Source organism: Cygnus olor, chromosome 11 (genome assembly GCF_009769625.2).
Source record: "Cygnus olor isolate bCygOlo1 chromosome 11, bCygOlo1.pri.v2, whole genome shotgun sequence".
Taxonomy (NCBI): Eukaryota; Metazoa; Chordata; class Aves; order Anseriformes; family Anatidae; genus Cygnus; species Cygnus olor.
Genome location: NC_049179.1, coordinates 9,963,601 through 9,981,314, shown reverse-complemented (window position 1 = coordinate 9,981,314; position 17,714 = coordinate 9,963,601). Strand labels below are relative to the sequence as shown.

The 17,714-nt window shown below is 45.7% G+C and overlaps 1 protein-coding gene and 1 long non-coding RNA gene across 11 annotated transcripts in view; both read left to right on the top strand.

Moving 5' to 3' along the window:
- The window catches only part of LOC121076139, a 41,783-nt gene extending 38,350 nt beyond the window's left edge, over positions 1 to 3,433 (top strand). Inside the window, exon 15 of the long non-coding RNA XR_005823346.1 lies at positions 3,329 to 3,433. This is a non-coding gene — a long non-coding RNA (uncharacterized LOC121076139). The remainder of the gene's footprint in view (positions 1 to 3,328) is intronic.
- Positions 3,434 to 7,286: 3,853 nt separating this feature from the next.
- Positions 7,287 to 17,714, top strand: part of NEO1 (neogenin 1) — a 191,536-nt gene continuing 181,108 nt past the window's right edge. For 3 of the 10 annotated variants that reach the window (XM_040570220.1, XM_040570215.1, XM_040570214.1), the window contains exon 1: positions 7,292 to 7,443. In XM_040570220.1, coding sequence (XP_040426154.1) covers positions 7,311 to 7,443 — 133 coding nt within the window. In that variant the 5' untranslated portion in view covers positions 7,292 to 7,310. Of the gene's footprint in view, positions 7,444 to 17,714 lie in introns of all 10 variants that reach the window. The other 7 variants (XM_040570217.1, XM_040570218.1, XM_040570221.1 and 4 more) reach the window with 5 other exon arrangements.

The following is a 17,714-nucleotide window of genomic DNA, read 5'->3' as shown; positions in this document are numbered from 1 at the left end:
TTTTTCTCCAAATTGCTCAGTCCTGCATCTGAGAAAGATTCAGGCAGCACTAATGGGGGTAAGAAGCCGGACTTCTGAAATCTAGGAAGAAACACTGGCAAATTTGCCCTGCTTTTGGAGATCCTTGAAATTTGCAGGAGGCTAGAAATGATTTTACAATAAAATTTATGCAGAATGTTTCAAGGCGTAGCTCTGCTTTCAAACTAGAAACTGCTGGGAACAGGAGCTTGTTTCTTAGCAAATCAGGGCTGTATCACTGCTGTTACCCTGCAAAGAGACTCGCTTGCTCTCGTCTATGAGCTGCGTAACCGAGCTCGTCTGGACTTTTGCAGCATGCTCAGATGCTGCAGCATGACTCCCTGCCTTTCTTGGCAGGAAGGTGCAACATTTGATTCTTGCTTATAGAAGTAACACGAAGTTTGAATCTGAACACCTGAAATATTCCAGCCGAGTCCAGTTTAAAGCTACCATCGTCATATCCAGAAACTGAGCTCCATCCTAAAGGTGGGCATGTGTCCCCTGTGGGGTCACCACGTTCAGCTTCTCACAGATCCTGGGGCAGGAGGTCACTGACAAAAGATAAGTCCTCCAGGAGAAATAAAGAAGTCCAATACAATATCTCTTCCATAAAATGTCCATGACATTTTTAGGAAATTCCTTCACAGAATTTGAAAGAGTGATGAGATTTTGAGTAGCATTCTAACAGAAGGGAGGAGATCCCAAACTTTAAAGGGATACCTTTAGTGTATGAACAAGATAGTTGCTCATTACAAACAGGACTGTGTCCCAGTCCAGATCTGTGGTCTGGATGTCAGTATTCTTACCTGTTTCTGCACATCATTGTCCCTGTCTTCACTATATCATACTAATGGTGTGTGCCATTGTTCCTGAACTGTTAAATTCGTGGGCTGAGGTAATTTTGTTTGTATTTACTGTATTGTCACAAGGCTCTACTAACTGCTGTTCTTCAGTTTCTGTGGTTTAAGATGGGGATACCTCAGTCAGTATTTTCCAACAGGGGCTCCTGGAACCTTTATATCTATATCTTACCTTCAGTTCTAAAGATCTACAGCAGTAGTGTGAGATACAACCCAGCCATGACTGACCTATAGCAGCACCGGACACTTACGGGAGCTGCAGGTATTGATGCAGCAGTGAAATCTGTCTAGTTTCAAGTTTTATCATAGAATCACAGAATGGTTTGGGTTGGAAGGGATCTTAAAGATCATCTAATTCCAACCCCCCCATCATGGGCAGGGACACCTCCCACTAGGCCAGCTTGCTCAAAGCTCTATCCAACCTGGCCTTAAACACTTCCAGGGATGGGGCACCCACAGCTTCTTTGGGCAAAATGCTTGAGACTTGCTCATCTAACTCCTGCTGAGCCATTTGCTTCTCATGCAGGTAACGTGGCTGCTTCTCCATTTCCTGGACTTCACAAACCAAAGGCAGCTGATCAGCCCCTGGGCAGTGGATGGGTCCCAGAGCTGGAGAGCTTCTCTTCCTTTTGTTTTTGGCCTTTCTACTTTTTTTCTCTCTGTTTTGAATTGCTCTCAGACCACTGCAGTCTCACTTCCCCATCTTTCCTGGCACAGAGACCAGGAGAAAATGTAGTAGGATTTACATGGCATTGAAAGACTAGGACTCAAGAGATGTGAAATTTGTCTTTGTGGTGGACTTGCTGCGCTACCTTCAGTGATTCATAACACCTTCCCTTGGTTTGGTTTTCCTCCTAACTTCTGTGAGGAAAGGACCTGCTTTTATTGTGTGATCGTATTGTGTCTAATACAATAGGACCAACCTCAGGTAAGACCTTTAGGCACTCCCATTATACGAATGAGAACAAGATTGTTGGTGTCAGTAATTAACATTCTTGTGGGATTGTTGGAAATGCTTTGGGATAAACACCACCTGGAATTCTTGCCTGGCTTATGTGGTTTTTAAGCTGCAGAGGAGGCTGATCCCGTTCACAGGAGAGGGCATGGATTGTCTGTCTCTTCTCTTTCTGGGTGTGGAAAAAGTCTTTCAGTCCAAAGATGCATTACAGCACCTCAGTGAGAAGTGGGATGCTGGAAAAGCAAGGGCATTGTCAGTGGCGAAGAAGAATGGAGGCTCAGTTATGAGCGTGGCTCCACAGATGATCTCACCTGAGGACAAAGACTATATGACAACCACCAAAACAGAGAGAAAAACACCAAACTAAGTGTCGCTGATAACATTGTGAATGCCTGTGGCACAGTGTCATCCCATGACAAGCTTCCAGAGATGAAATCTGGCTCTGGTTAAATGGATGGCAAAACTCCCACTGACTGCAGTAACATCAGGCTTTCCCCTTGGGTTTGCCTGCATTTCTCTGCTTTTGAATGCCCAGACAGCCGCATCCCACATCATTATGCACGTTCTGATAACAAATAAATTATTCTTTAAAGCATGGATTGGATTCAGTAAGCCCTGCATTTTGGATTTAGGTTCCCTCTATCTGCACCTGAAATCCCCGAATAAACAAACACCGGATTAGATCTGAACAGCAACTCTGCTCAGTAAATGAAGCCATTAAAAGCATTTCACACCAACTGCTCTGCTCCTATTTCAGACTCTGTTAAACACAGAGTCCAGCTAAGGAGCTCAGTCATCCTTCTCAAACTTCCCAAGAGACTAACCATAGTTATTGGAAGGTCTGCCTCCATTTGCCACCCTCTCTAGCTCCAAGTGAGGAGTCAGAATTGTCCAGCTGTTGACATCAGGAAGGACATAAATATGTGCTGGGGTTAGAGGCTTTCTGGCAAATGGCCTGCTAACCTAGAATTTGCTCTGCAAAGTTGGGAGGATGACTTTTAACCTCCGAGCAGTTTGCAAAACCACATCGGTGACCAATAAATATGAAAAATTAAAAAAAAAAATCTAGTCCCTACTGAATGATGAAGGAGAATGTACCTCACTGGGCTCTGTGGTGCTGCGATCAGTATGAAGACCAATGTAGGCATAAGCAAACTGGTTGCCAGAAGAAGTTTGTGGTTGTTGCTCATACCTCATACACTAGGGAGGCAGCACTGTAGATTAAATTTAAGGTGAGTACCTCATAGATGGAAATCTTAATGAGTCACGTCTTTGTGCTGCAGCTCCTTCTTACCCCAAAATTGCCTTAACCAGCTGTTTGAGGATGCCCAATAATGGGAAATTCTCTAGATAACAATAAATTGGTATAACAGTTCTGTGCCACCTGACGTCCTGCTAAGCACTACAGAAATCATGATCAGAAAAACGGACACAACTAGAGCACCACTGACCAGTCCAATCCTAATTTCATCACTCTTCTTGTTGGCAACAGATAACCCAGTACAATTTACAGCAGCCCTGGAGTGTACAGTAGTCCTCTATGCAAGCCTCATGACTGGGAGTCACAAAAGGTCAGTGAAATTGTCTTTGTTCCATAACCTTGCTTCTGTGCCGAAAAGCAGTAGGTTGGTTTGCAGTAGGAAGTACCTCAAGCAAGAGAAAAAAAATTAATCACTGAAATTAAGGTCCTCCCCGGATCTCCCCTCTGGAGAGTATTCTCTGCCTCCATTGATCATGCTCAGACTCCCAAATAAGGTAGAATTTTGAATTAAAAAAGGTACAATGTGAACATTTGAGTGACAGCATTAAATCTTGGCTGTAAGGCTTAGATATCTCCAAGAGGAGAAAAACTTTTCTTACTCAATCATTTAGAAGTGGCTGAGGCAGATGAGGTAAATATAGTCTCCAGTTATTATAGAGCAACACAGTCATTTATACGTGCATATTAGACATTTGCACCCTAAAGGTGTTTTTTTTTTTTAATTCAAGAGTTTCAAAGTTAAGAGATGCTAACATTAAGGTGGCCTGTGCAACTGTAATTTGTCCCCTTTTGTGCATTTGCATTATGATGCGCTATTTAATTGTAATTAGAGCACACGCTGTTCTTTCGACAGGTTCCCGGCCTTGCTCATTGTACAGAATAGCCTGTGCTCACTAAGTAATAATTTTATTTTCTCCTCGCTGTTCACTATGTGGCCCATGCTTTATTTACTGCACACTATTCAAATATTGTTCTGAAGACAGATTTATTCATTTCCTCCTGGGCTTTTGCATGGTACTCATCACTATGGTATCCAAGTGCTTTGCAAACTCTAATTAATTTTCTCAACACTGTGTGAGAACTGGTATTACCCTTATTTTACAGATGAGGAATCTAGGCATACAGATGGAATAGTAAAAAATATCTTTTAATTTTAGATATCCAATCAGAAATACTCATGGCCTGATTTTGTCAGAAAATATAACATGTTAAAGCATCTAATTTAGTCAAAGTTGAATAAATTCTCATTTACTGTGGTTCTATCTGTAAGAGCTCTTCACTTCTGCAAATCAGACTTCAAAATGTCAAATCAGGCACCTAGGAAATGCGGGCTGCACAATTAATGTGAAGCCTCTGTTTTAAGTGCTGTGCTTTGCTCTGCACAGGAGTTTTGATGCTGAAGCCCCTTCCTTGAGCTGCAGTTGCCCATCTGAGCCACAGCGCTTTCTTTTCCTGCAGCTCCTTGCAAGGTACATAACATACCTACATCTAATTTTTGTAGTAAATGAAGTGGAAGTTATTTAGGCACTTAATATTGTTCCTTGACCTTGCTTCAGCATCAGAGCCAGGCATATCTGCTTGCATTGACAACCTTTATTCTGGTATTTCATAACTTGGGAGTGTTTTACTTTGCAGCCCAACTGTTGTTTTAATGTAGTTTTCCATGTGCAATTCTCTCCCATGTAGAGATATCCTAAAAAAACCAGCAATTTTATCCTGCGTTGTTGTATTGATATCTATGTAGGCCATCAGCAATGTGGAAACTTATCCTAAATGAGGAAAGAAATAGTTTGGCTCTCCTGCATGTGGTCCAGCCCTGCAAGAGGACGCGGTACGTTCTCGGTGCGTTTCAGACACTTGCTGCCAGTAGACATGACAGTTTCTCTGACGGTCTTCACTCCCATTCCCATTTTTCTCCCATTTCTAGTCTGTTTTCAAGTCTTCTCCCAGCAGGCTGGCTTCCAGACTCTTGCTCCTGAGCTTTGCTTTATCCCTCCTTCCAGGCAGACCCAGTTTCCCCTTCCAAGTCCCATTCCCTTTCATCGCCCTGGAGAACCTGTCTTTCTCCAGACCCTTTGTGCCTGCCAACTTCCCCGACCCAGTTCTTGGCCCCACGGAGGAGCTTCCTGCTCACGTTGCCTGAGAAGCAGCGAGAGGACTGGAAGGACAGGTTCCCTGCTCGCCCTGGGTACGTTCAGACTTGGCATGGTCCAGGGCAGCGGAGAACTGGAACTGCAGGTCCAGCTGTGCTCCCACAGCCTTGGGCTGCGACCGGCTCAGTGAGCATGAAACAGCTGGGGAATGGCACTGCCAAGCTCCGGCAAACCCCTGCGGAGTGCAAATGGCATTTTTGGTAGGTTTTTACATGGAGGTTTTTGAGGAAGCATCTCTGACAAGGTGACTGTTCTTCTTTTCAGGCCCAAAGATATTTTTCAAAGGACATTTACCTCTGACCTGACAGAAGGAATGACAGAAGACCTTTTTGAAGTTTGACCTGAGGTATGAATTTCAGATGCTTTCATTTCAGTACAGTAGTTACTCTGGCATTATTAAAGGTGACCGAAGATGGGATTTTATGACAGGAATTGCTAACCAGCTTCGATAATAGTTACACTTCCAGTGCCACCTTTTAATCAGGGCTTCTTTTTTCAGTATAAACCATCACAGTTCATTGATGGTAATCCTTCTGGTGTATCAACCATCAGCTTAACGTGGCAAGCGTTAACGTGGAGAAAACCAAACATCCTTCTGAGGAGGTAATTATTCACCACTGTGAGAACGCTCCAGGATATTTTCAGTGGAGGACAAGCCTCCCGCTTCCTGACAGAAACACTAGACAAAATTATAAAATAATGAAGCAGGTTTCACAAAGAAAAACACTTTGGTATTAGCTGACGCTTTGTAGTCATGCTGGTGTTCAAGTAATCATGCACATCTCTGCATCTGTAGGTGCAGAAAGATTCACACGTGCACAGGTGTGCTGTGTCAGGCTTCTGCCTTGCAGAAAAGCCTTTAAATGCACAAATCTGCAAATTCCGCTGCCCCGTGGCTCATTTCAGTGGAGCATCACTGGTGCCTGCATGGAGAGGGACACCCTTGCCAAATGGTAATCAAGGCAAACGACAAACTTTCCTGTAATTAGTCCTCAGCTCCTCAGCAGCTGTGTTAGGATGAGTGTTAAACCTGAACAAACAATTTTAAACATGGGTTGTTTTTTGTGATAGAAGTGTACTTTTTAGGGAGATATACCCAATTAGCTGTGTTTTGCTCTTGCAGTGCCCCAGGGGCATGGTTATAGCAGGGTTTCTGCACCACTTCTTGAGCCTCAGTGCTACGTAATTATGCACTGAAAGAGACGATTCAATTAGTCAATAATAAAACGAGGTGCAAAGATAGTGTACAGAGCGTAAAAATGTCATTTAGTGGGCAGCAGGCCATGATGGAAAATATATAAGGATACACTTCAGATGATTAATGGAGGAGGAACGTATATTTATAGCTCTCATTGTGTCCTTTGTAAGGATACGCAATGCAACAGTCAGAATAAAACCGGCTGGTGACGATGCACTATCCAAAACGATTTCGGTTTGAATGGCAAATGCTGCCTAAGACGAATTGCCCCGGGAGGGCGAAAAGATGCATCGCCCGCCTTTACAAAGTTTAGCCTCTGCGTTTATTAATCCTTTGATTCGTTGAGAAACACGCTGGTCATGAAACACCGAGCCGTGTTCCCTGAGAGGACACAAGTTACTGGGGGTTGCTGTGAGGAGGGGAAGGAGGCGACATTTTGGGGTGCTCTCGGGCTCTCCCCTCACGGCGCTGAGGGTGCCGCCGGCCCTGAGGGGGGGGGGGCGCGTGCACACCTGGCGCGCGATGGCGGGAAGGGGCGCGTGCGCCGCCGCCGCCTCCCGGGAGCGCGCGGGCGCATGCGCGCGGTGTGTGTGCGGGGGGGCGGGGCCGCGAGGGGCGGGGCGGGGCGGGGCGGGGCGGGCGCCGCTGGGCTCCGTGCGCGGCAGCGGCCGGGAGCGGCCCCGGTCCGGGTTCGGGTCCGGCCCCGCCATGGAGTGAGAGCCGCGCTGCCGCCGCTGCCTCCCGCCTCCCTCAGCCCGGCTCTGCCCGGCTCGGCTCGCCCCGGCTCGGCCCGGCCCCGCTCGGCGGGAGGTGCGGCCCCGCCGCCTCCTCGGGGCGCCGCGGCCCGGCGGGGAGCGGAGCGATGGCGGCGGGGAGAGCCCGGCGGCCCCTCGGCCCCCTGTGGCTCCTCGGCCCGCTGCGGCTCGGCCTCCTGCTGCTCGGCCAGCCCGGGCCGGCCGCCGCCTCCCGCAGCGGCTCCCCGAGCCCCCGCACAGGTACGGGGAGACACGGGGAGGGGGGGGGCGGTCGTTGAGGGGGGGGGCGGCTCCTTCCCCGCCTCCGCCGCGGCTCTGGTTTGGTTATTTAATTTATTGCCGCTTCGTTCGGTTTGGTTTTTTACCGTTTTGTTTTATTTCGTGCCCCGCCGCACTTGTCCGAGCGGGACGGGCTGAGGCGTGCGCCGGTAGAGGCCACTGCGCGCCTCGGCAAAGCGGCTCCTGTCCGCCTGCCCCTCCGTCCCTCTGTCCTCCTGCCCGCCCTCCTGCTCCTCTGCCCGTCCCTCTGTCCGTCCGTCTGTCCGCCTGTCCGGCCCTGCCCGCAGCCCGGCTCCTGCGGGGGGAGCCCCCCTCTCTGGGCGCTGCTCGCACCTTTCCCCATTGTTGGTTTTCCCGATCCGCTAGCGAAGCGGGCGGCTTCGCTGCCTCCAGAAAAAACCACAAAATGAATAAACCCGAGGAAACCCAGCCCCGTAATACCATCCAGATGAAGCGTGGCGTGCGTGCGAGGCTGCCCTGCGGAAAGGCCTCCGCGACAGGGAGATCTGGGCACGCCGCGGAGGGCTCGGCAGTTTGGCGGGGGGATCTGCGGCTTGCAAAATGACGGCGTGAAAAAACTTTCCCTTTCCCCCCCCCCCCCTGCTCTTGTCAGCATCGGAGCAGTAGAAAGCTGGAAAAAATCTTGCATGTTGAACGCTGGGATTTTTAAAAAATGTTTCCCTGTGGATTGAACGCCGGTATTTGAAAGGAAAGCCCTGTGTAAGTGGGCCCTGGACAAAACCCAACTGGTGGTTAAATGAGCGGCTCTCGGCAACTTGGCGCGAGCGTGGCCGAGCCGTGCTGCTGGCGGTGTGGTGTGGCTGTCCTGCTTCACATCACGCCAGGCAGAACCGCGCGTGCTAGTTCTCAGCTCAGGCACTACTGATGTAATCGCGTATGCTGACTCCTGTTGACAGGGAATGTATTTATTTAACCTCTTACATAGCGCGAGCTTTGCCGATTCCAACTCTGAAGACTTTTATTCATTTTCCTTTTCAAAAAGAAAAAACACCAACAACATTATACTTAGGTTCCAAGATCTCTGTGTAATAGATAAGTTACTGTTTTGATGTGTAAAATCTTACCATGTGACAATTCCGTTTTAGTATTTACTGCTCTGCTGACAGCTCGCTGCAGTTACAGTTCTGTTGGGTGCTTTTTGCTACTTATAAAAAAATCCTTTCTGTTTTGAGAACATCAAATTGATAGGTGAAGCTTTATCTGTTGAAGCTAAATAGGTGAGTTAAGTCAGCCAAGGGGGAGTAGCGCGCAGAAACACAAAATAAAGCATTCATTGAAGCTGACTGTTTCTCAGAGTAGCAATTTGGAAGCATCAGTGTGGAAACGCTGGAAGTTCAGCGCACCCCTGCTGCCTCCTCTCTCTCTTTTGTGGAATGTGCTTTTATGCCCTGTTGATGCGCTGCCCCGTTCCACCCGCGGTAAGGACCAGAAGGCAGGGTTTGCCTGACCCCGAGCCCTTCAGAGGGAGTCACTGGAGTGGGAGAGCCTTTCTTGGTTCTTTGTCTCAATGAAGATGTGAGACGCTTTGTGCACAGCGGATGAACTCCATCCTAATTTGCACTAGCTCCCACCTGATAATTAGTATTTTTTTCTTAAATGCGGGGTGTTCCACGTATGCTCCTGTTTGGCAGGTGGGAGAGGCGCATTCGAGTCCCTCCCTGCTGGTGGAAGAGGGAATCGGACACAGATGTTCCACGTCACGCACAAAGCGCTCCCTTTGTGCTGTGGGTGCAGGGGTGACAGTGCTGTCGGGGGGCCTGGCGTGGGGCGCGAGCTCTGAGCAGTTGCGGTGCATGTGTGCAGGGCTGGAGAGGACGCGTGGCCTCTCGGGGCAGGTGAGATTGTGGCGCTCATCTCAAAACTCCAGTGGCTTTTGCTGTGTCCCGAAGGAATAGATTCCTCTTTCTAAGCTTTTTGGTATTGATAATAATGACACAAAAGAGCAGAAGTTGGAGGTTTGGAAGCCTGCGTTCTTTGTATAGAGCCCCTAATGTTTGAATGACATTTGAGCCCATCTGTAAATAGGCAGTTGTTGCTCTCTGAAGAAGGAAAGAGTGTAGCTGAATTATTTAAGGAAAAAACCACCTGTGTAACTGCAAGCATTTGTTTGCCTATCTAGGAACTTGAGTCTGTTTCCCAGTCTATCTGGTTGCTTTGTATATAAGATGAAATGAGCTCCTTATTTCAGAATTAGGACAGTTAGTCACTTACAGAGTAAACCCCCCCAAAAATCCATATTAAGGAACAAGCATCAACTAGCTAAATCCTGCCTCTCGTAACTGACTGAAACTGACTTGAGATGAATGTGACAACTTTGATCTATACAGGATTACATTATTAAGAATGAAATTGAAGTTGGTGTCGATTTTAATTTTTAATGGAGAAGCTATGATAAAATGTATGCCCTATTAAGATTGCAGATGAGATTATTCTGAAGCAGGAAATTCGTTCCTTCTCTCCCTGGTATTGTCGAAATCCTTGGAATCGTTGTGTATTGTGCTGGTAAAGGACAAACTGGCAGTTTAGGAAGTCCATAATGAAATACAGTTTGGAGTTGGTAAGGATCAAGGATGCACAGGGCTCCCTGAACTTAACGGGTGCTCAGGCATGTGTTGGTGGCAGGCTCTGAAACGGGCACCGTGAGCGCTGCTGCAGGACGTGGGAGCAGCGGAAGGAAAGCTGGAGGAAGTGGGAGCATAGGTGTTTGGGGTTCCTGAGAAACAGGAGTCCTAACTCGTTCCTGTTCTGCGTGCATTTCTTGATTATCTCTAAATATATCCTGAGCTAAGAATAGAGACAAATATTCAGGTCTCCACTACGCCCCGTCGGCACAGGTCCCCAGCTGATATCCCTGCTGGATGTAAATGCAGCGTGTGTCAGCCTTGCTTGTCCTGGCTGCTGGGTGCGATCGAATATGAGCAATTTGATTGCTCATAGCTGCCGGGATGTGCGCATGCCAACACTGCTGATTACACGCAGGTGTGAACAGGCTGGGGTAAGGGGCTCTGCGGGTGCTGGATGGGGCCTGTTTCTTAGGACCGTGAGCTATCGTCCTGCTAACTTACTTCTTACAAGTGAGGTAAGGTAATTACACGCTGTAGGCTTCTCTTCATGTACATAAGTGTTTGTTTCTTCCTGATGATAGTGTCCTTCTCATTTGTAAGACTTCAGACCTTCAAGAGGAGATCCTCGGAGAGATGTGAGAACTACATGGGCGTGTTTTTAAATAACTGGCCGCCCTTCTGTGCAGTATTCCGGCCTACAGTTTCCACTCACCTCCCTTGTGTTTGTTTTAATTCGAAGGAGAGGAGGGTGGTAAGGAGCGAGCGTGGAAATGGAGTGGGCGTTTAAGAAAACTGCACAAAAAGCAAGATGATATGTTTGTTAACCTTTACTTTCAAGCCATAAAAGCATATGACTTGTGCAGCATCAGCCTGAGTGTCATAAAGGGGTGAAAGCAGATCGGTGCACCATCTCTAGCTTGGCCTGGCAGTAATTTTCTGTATAAAACAGATGCCAATGTGTTTGTAGCTCATTTTTATTAGGAAGCAGTAGGACCCTTAAAGTTTCACTTTGCCTGGTCTAGGAGGAGGAATGCCTGGAGTTCTGGTTAATAGCTGGTGCCACTTTGTTTCCCGTGAGGAACCTGCCATAGCTTCCAGAAGTCAGCGAGTGGAAGAGAGGCCTTGCACAACTTCCATTTCCAGTTGAACCCTGGAGAAGTCACAAACCGTGAGGCAGTGGTGGCTTGCCAGAAGCTGCTCCAGGCTGTCTCGACGAATCCGGGCTCTGTTCCTGGAACGGGGAAACGTCATGCTCCAGGGATATTGATCTTCAGGAAGGGCACGCCGGTTCTTAATAGAGAAAATGTCTTGGCACTGTGGAAACAACAGTAATATTTTACTGATTGGATGCTATTGATTTAGTTCTCCAGTTAAATTGCTAAGATGAAAGTGGTAATCCTGATTAATTCCATATAAATAACTAAGCCCAATTTGTACGTGTATCGTTGCAGACTTCTGTAGGAAATTGTTAGGTGCTCTTAATTCCAAGTGTTTTTTCCTATGTAGTATTCAAGCTAAGGAGCATATCTTAATTTTACAAAATAAACAGACTATTGATTTATGATAAGCCTTTTTTTTTGGCATCAGTTTAAAAAAAAGTCTTTAAAAAAACACAAACCCCAAAACTTAAAGCTGCCCCTACCAAAGGGAGAGAAGGAATTAGCAGCCTTGTGCTAATAAATTTCCTGGGAGTTTGGGCAATTCCCTGGAGCGTGTGACAACCATGAGATGTTTGAGTTGTGTAGAAAGTGGAGAGATTTAATATCTAATTTTAATGAAAATGACTCAATGTCTCTTTAGCAATCCAAGTAAGAATTAAATACTACAAAGCAAGATAAGTTTTCCGTACACTGTGAATAAACATCACTCTACTCATTGCTTCTGGACGTTTGGGACACTGGAAGTGGTTGGAGCTGAACATGGTTGGTCTGACTGGGGGTCATGCTCAGTGCAAGCGTTCCTTGATTTTATTACCATTAGAGAAAGCTCATGGTCAGAGAACAGCCTGCGTTCACTCTCTGGTTTCTCTTGTGAGGCTTGTGTGGAACAGGGGCTCGTATCAGGAGGAGATGTCTGCGAGCTTCTCGCCGTGCCTGGGGCTCGCATTGTACGTCCTCGTGTCTGCAGTGACCTCCCCATCTAAACATACCTGGGTTTTCTGTTGGTCTCTGATTCTCATGGTCCATCTTTGAGCTTTCCTGGTTCAGCCTTGGCTTTCTGTTGTGAAGTTAGCAAGACTGAGTGTGGCGTTTTTAGGGAAGAGCGTACTGTTAATTTATGATGTGACTGTTTTATTCCTCCTGTTCCGTGGGTGTTCTGGTTCTCACAGCTAGTGAGATTTTCTCTTGAGTTGTTAAGTTGATCTAGAGATAGTGAATTGCATGTTAGAGAGAGCTTTTCTCTTTAAAATGCACTCTTCTGCATATATTAGCAGTGAATTTTCTTTGCCATGAAGTAGTTTGAGCAGCTGACTTGATACTGGATACCATTGAAGAAATTCACGTGCTCTGCTTTGGCTGAATTTCTTCATTTGCGAATTTTCATCTGTTGATCTTGGTGCACTGGGTAAGTGTTAGCTCATATGAATGACTTCTTTCTAATCGGCGTGAGTTTTGATGAATCAAGCGTAGTAGCTTGATAATTCTAATTAATAAGCATCCTCTAGTCATACAGTTTTGTCCAGAGGTCTTTTAAACATGAAAAAACTCCTGTGTGACTAAATTACCCCCTGCTTCATATGTTCACAGAACTTGAAATGCAGCTGCCCTTCCTAGTTTGGTTAGATGAGATTTCAATTTGCTTGTTACCCCATACAGCAGTGAATCCTATTGGGTTTTGTTAATATTTTTCTGCTGTTGCCTTCAAAAAAAACCCAAACCAAAACAACAACAACAGCATGAAGCCCCTAAGCATTAGCTATTTTATCATTTATCTGCTACAGAAGCTTAGAAAATGTGCTAGTTTGTGAAGATGGCTGAGTCACTTTCTCCAGGTCCACCAGATGTTTCAGCCCTTTCGATTGTGTGATGTACTTTTGTTTTGTGCTGATGGGAGAGCCATGCTAAAGAAATCCCTTGCGTATGCTTTACTGTCACTGAAGGCCTGAATTTCATTTTGTTTAATGTGACTAGTAATTTGTACATTTCTGTACTTCTACCGCCTGCTCCCATAAAACTCCGTTTCTCCTGATTTTCTTCTTGCCTGTAATACTTTATATCCTTCTGATGGGTTTCACTGGGCTTGGATTTCCACTTGGTGGGTGTCTCTCTGTTGAACTTTCCCACCTATTCATGTATTTTTCTCTTTTGCTTACAAGTATGGACAACTTCTGAGTTTTGCTTCTAGCTTTGTGCCCTTATGTGTGTGTGGGGGTCTCAGTATTTTACCTTCATGTTTTTATTTGATGTCTTTCTTACATGTCTTGAAGCTGTCACATTCCGTGACAGTTGGTCGAAGGGCATGTCAGTAGCCAGCTTGGTTGTCTTCCATTATCGTTACACTTAGATAAATTTATCCTGTTTGATGTGCTTTTAACATTTTTTGACATGTGTCTAATGTTGCTGTTGACCTAGGGATGAATAATGCAATGTTGCTAGCATGGGCATGGCGTGCTGCAGTTGGAGGTTTGTACCGACGTAGGTGTAACTGGTGATTCTTGCCAATTAAAACATTTAGTTTAGACTTACAATTTTGAAGAGATAATCTGCTTTGCTGCAGCTTCATTGCATTTAATGTTCTGTGTGTAGTTTACAGCCAGGTCATGATGAGTGCTGCTTTTCTACAAAATTCGGCTTTATTTGCATCTATGAATATGTGCCGTATTATGTCTGTGATATAGCACTGCCCAGTACATTGGCTTGGGTGTAGAAGCTGCATCTCATCATTTTGACCATGCTGATTTCTTTGCCCTTCCTTGCGGCAGAGGCACCTTCGTGTTACTGACACCACTGCCAGCTGCTTCTGGCTTCAGGCTTGGGGCAACTTCCAGCTCCTTCTCAGCTCACAGCTTTTTGTTTAATGGCCCAGCAGCTTGATCCCACTTGGGCTAAGGTGCAGTCAGGTCCTGCTGTGCAAGCTTCATCTTTCTCAGTTTTTTTCTGTAGTTAATGAATCTGAACATCTCTTAATGCTGCTCTGGGGCTCAGGCATTGAAACCTTATAACATAACTGTAGGGAGAGCCACAAATAGAGGCGTTTGGATATGTTTTCTAAAAGTAGAACAGGCTGCCAAAAGTCATTTAAGTCATTAGACCTGTCATGACTTCTAAAACATCTTGTGCGTATTGAGAAGCGGAGTGTAAGTTGCTTTCTAACTGCTAAGGGGTTGCAGTCAGACTGATTTAAAAAAAAAAAAAGAGTAGTTGTTTGAAACCAATGGTTGTTGCAGTATTGTACACAGCAGACATGAAAGCATGGGTATTAATGAGAAAATGAAATATTTCCAACAGCAATTTATAAAGCCAAATGTTCCTGTTTTCAAACAGGCAAGGAAGGCAGTGTAAGAGAGCTGGAAATGAAGTAGAACTGCATCCAGAAACGGTCCGTGTGATGTGGTCGGACAGCCCAGCAGCTGGTGCTAGGCTCCTGTGCCGCTGGAGGTGGCGTTTCCAGGTTGGGCTCTCGGTGCTCATCTTGCAGAAAATGCAGTATTTTGTTACCCATTTGTCAATTTTTTTATTAGAAATCTGGGTGAAAACGAAGCGCAGCAGATAGGAAGTCACTGCCAAGCGTTAATCCTATTTTCATGTATTTAGCTTCAGCGTTTCTCGCACACCCTGCCCTTCCATTTGCTTCCACAAGCGTTTGTGGAGGCTGTAGCGATCTGGATGGGTTCCCATATCTGCCGTGCCATGTGGCTGCATGACGGCCTGCCGTCGGAGAGAGGGTGACAGGAGCACATGGGAGCTGCGCTGCGGGGAGGTGACACCGCTGCTGCTGCTGGTGTTTCAACACGAAAAGCGCTGTGAACAAAATATAGCACATCTTCTGTCACTGTGCTGGTCCTTAATGTTCTGATGTATCATATCACATCAATTCCAGATCTATAGGCTAAAGTTTTGTCAGAAAATGTATGTTATTTTAAATTGGATTTTCCAGTAAAATGTTTCTTAAATGTTAAAGTCTTTAAATTGGAACGAATCGTCAGTTTGGCTCTAGTGTCCTCCCTCCCCCATGGAAATCTCATCTGTTTGGTCCCGAAGTGGGAACTAAGCTCTAAGTCTAATCTTAAAATACTTTGCCTTGAGGAAAAACAAAAAACAAAACAAAAAAAACCACATGAAACTACCAGAGGGGGCTTCTATTTTCAGCAGTGGGTAGCGGCCTGGTAGCTCTCTGGATGGACTAGCCATGGGTTTAAAGTCCAGAGGAAACCGATGGTGATCGCCTTGCGTAGCATTTCAGTGCACGTGTTGCTTTCAATCCATCGTGTGCTGGCGGCTGTGCTGTGGTTTTGTGGGACCAGGACTTTTAAATCATCTCTGTACCAATGATTAAACCCTTGAAGAAGAACACTGAACCGAAGTCCGGTCGGGATTGTAAGAAGAGTTTACACAGGAGGTGAAGTGACAGAAGCAGCCTTGGCAGCCACAGCAACTGCTGATGTGTGGAGACTTCCAGCCAATTTACTGGCTAATGATGACATTGCTCCGTGGTTCTCAGGAAAAATTCATGTTGAAATCAAGTGTCAGGAACTTGTGAGTACTGGGAGACTGGTGTGGAGGTGAGGTGTATGCCAGGGGAGAGCTGCTCTTGCTCCACGGTGCCCTGCTGGGGCATACTGTTGGTGCCCTTTCCTGTGTGGTTTAGGGGAGATTTTTCATTAATCCAGTTACGTGTATGCTGATAAGGGCCATGTCGTGTGTGTACATATTGCCTTTGAAATGATTTAGTCCGTTTTGCTGATGGAGTTTGATATTATTGCAGAGCTGGAAATCATTTTTACACTGCTACTCCATCTCTACTACCCATGGTAGTTTTGCAATGCATCTTGACCCATTTAGATGCTGGTAACGGGACGATTTTGGGAGCTACATCCAAAATTAGAGGAGTATGTTCCTATTTTGCTCATTTGCAAGGACAAGTTTAAATAATAATAAAAAAGAGACACTGTTTTAATTAGCATTAAGAGCTATTAGAGTGTGTACTGCAAATTTGGGGTGTGACAGCCCTACTTCATAATTTTCCCAGGTTGCTTCCTTTTCTAGAATTTGAAATGGCTTGTCTTCTGTTTGAAGTGTAAAATAGCTTATTTATCCTAATCTTCCCATGCTGTTGTTTATACCTAGTGCAGGTCTTTGGAGCCTTAATTTTAGGTTCTGTAGCTCTTCTCTTCTTGTTATGGATTCTTTTTCCTTCTTGTCCCCGTATTTGAAGTTGTGTTTTTTTTGTTGTTTTTGTTTTGAGAAATTTCTAAATGCTTAAAAAAAAGAGGTCAAACAGCTCAGATATCTGCGGTGGTTTGGTAACCACTTCAGCAACTGGATTTTTCATGCAACTTTTTTGTGATGCAGATGAAATTCATGGTACGCAAAGCATAGCTACAGGAGAAATATGACCACATTGGGACTACTTCCCCCCCCCCCCTCCCCCCCCCCCAGTTGTGCTGTTGAGTGTAAATGAGTGTTCTGCATTGTTGAACCTGTTGTCCTTGAGAACAAGCGAATGCTCTTCCTTGGAGCTGATGCAAATGCTGTGGCTCTAGTCTGGCAATAGCTAAAAATCAGGTGGCAGAATCTGGAAGGTAACACCACAGCGTACGAATAGAGGTTTTCGTAGTTGAAATTCGAGGCTTTTGGAGGGGGACAGTCGATATCTGACTTTGGGAGGAAGAGTCATCAGGTGCGTGCAGAGCAGGATCCGATGTATGCTGACTTTGTGGCTTGACGTGAAGTATCTTGTGCTCATGGTAACGGCATTATCAGCTGAAAATGTGCAGTGCTATTTTTTGAAGTAGTGTTTTCCAGTTCTCTTTATTTACTGTTGTTGCCGAGCTTTTCTTTTTACTTGGGAAATCAATAATCTAGAGGAGGAAATAAAGCTTTTCCAGTAGCTGAAAACACCTGTCTGAGCTAGATCTGATCTGTCTCCATTTTGATCTGTCCTACTTCTTGCTCTCCAGAGCTACTGGTCATGACTCCAGAGCAGAGTGAGCCTGTGCTTTGTACTTTTATCTTCGTTTGCATTCAGTTTGTCAAGTAGAGGCTTTACTGCTTTAGCATTTTCAGGCATGCCCTTTGATAATTTATTAAAACTAAAAAGGATCTGCAAGAAATGGACTTCTGACTTATTTTTATCATGTGTGTTGATAATTTTTTTTTTTCCCAATTTAGCGGTCATCCCTGTCTCTGCAGGAGGCTTTGGAGGGTTATCACCTGATGGTTTCTGTTATAATTACATGTTAATAGGTGGAGCGCATATTGATTGCTTAAATCTAGTGCAGCTCCTGTGCTATGAGTTACTTTGTCCCTGAACTTGCATGCTGTTGGTTGTTGGAAGTGCACGGAGTGAGGAGAGGCTGCGTTGGGTGTTACTTCTTTTACAAAATAGAAATAACTATATCTCGTCCATTCTGCCTCACGGCTGCTGGTGGATTCAAGTGCCTCGTTCTCTTGTTGCCCATCGCAAAGCCAGGTTCACCAGCCCGAC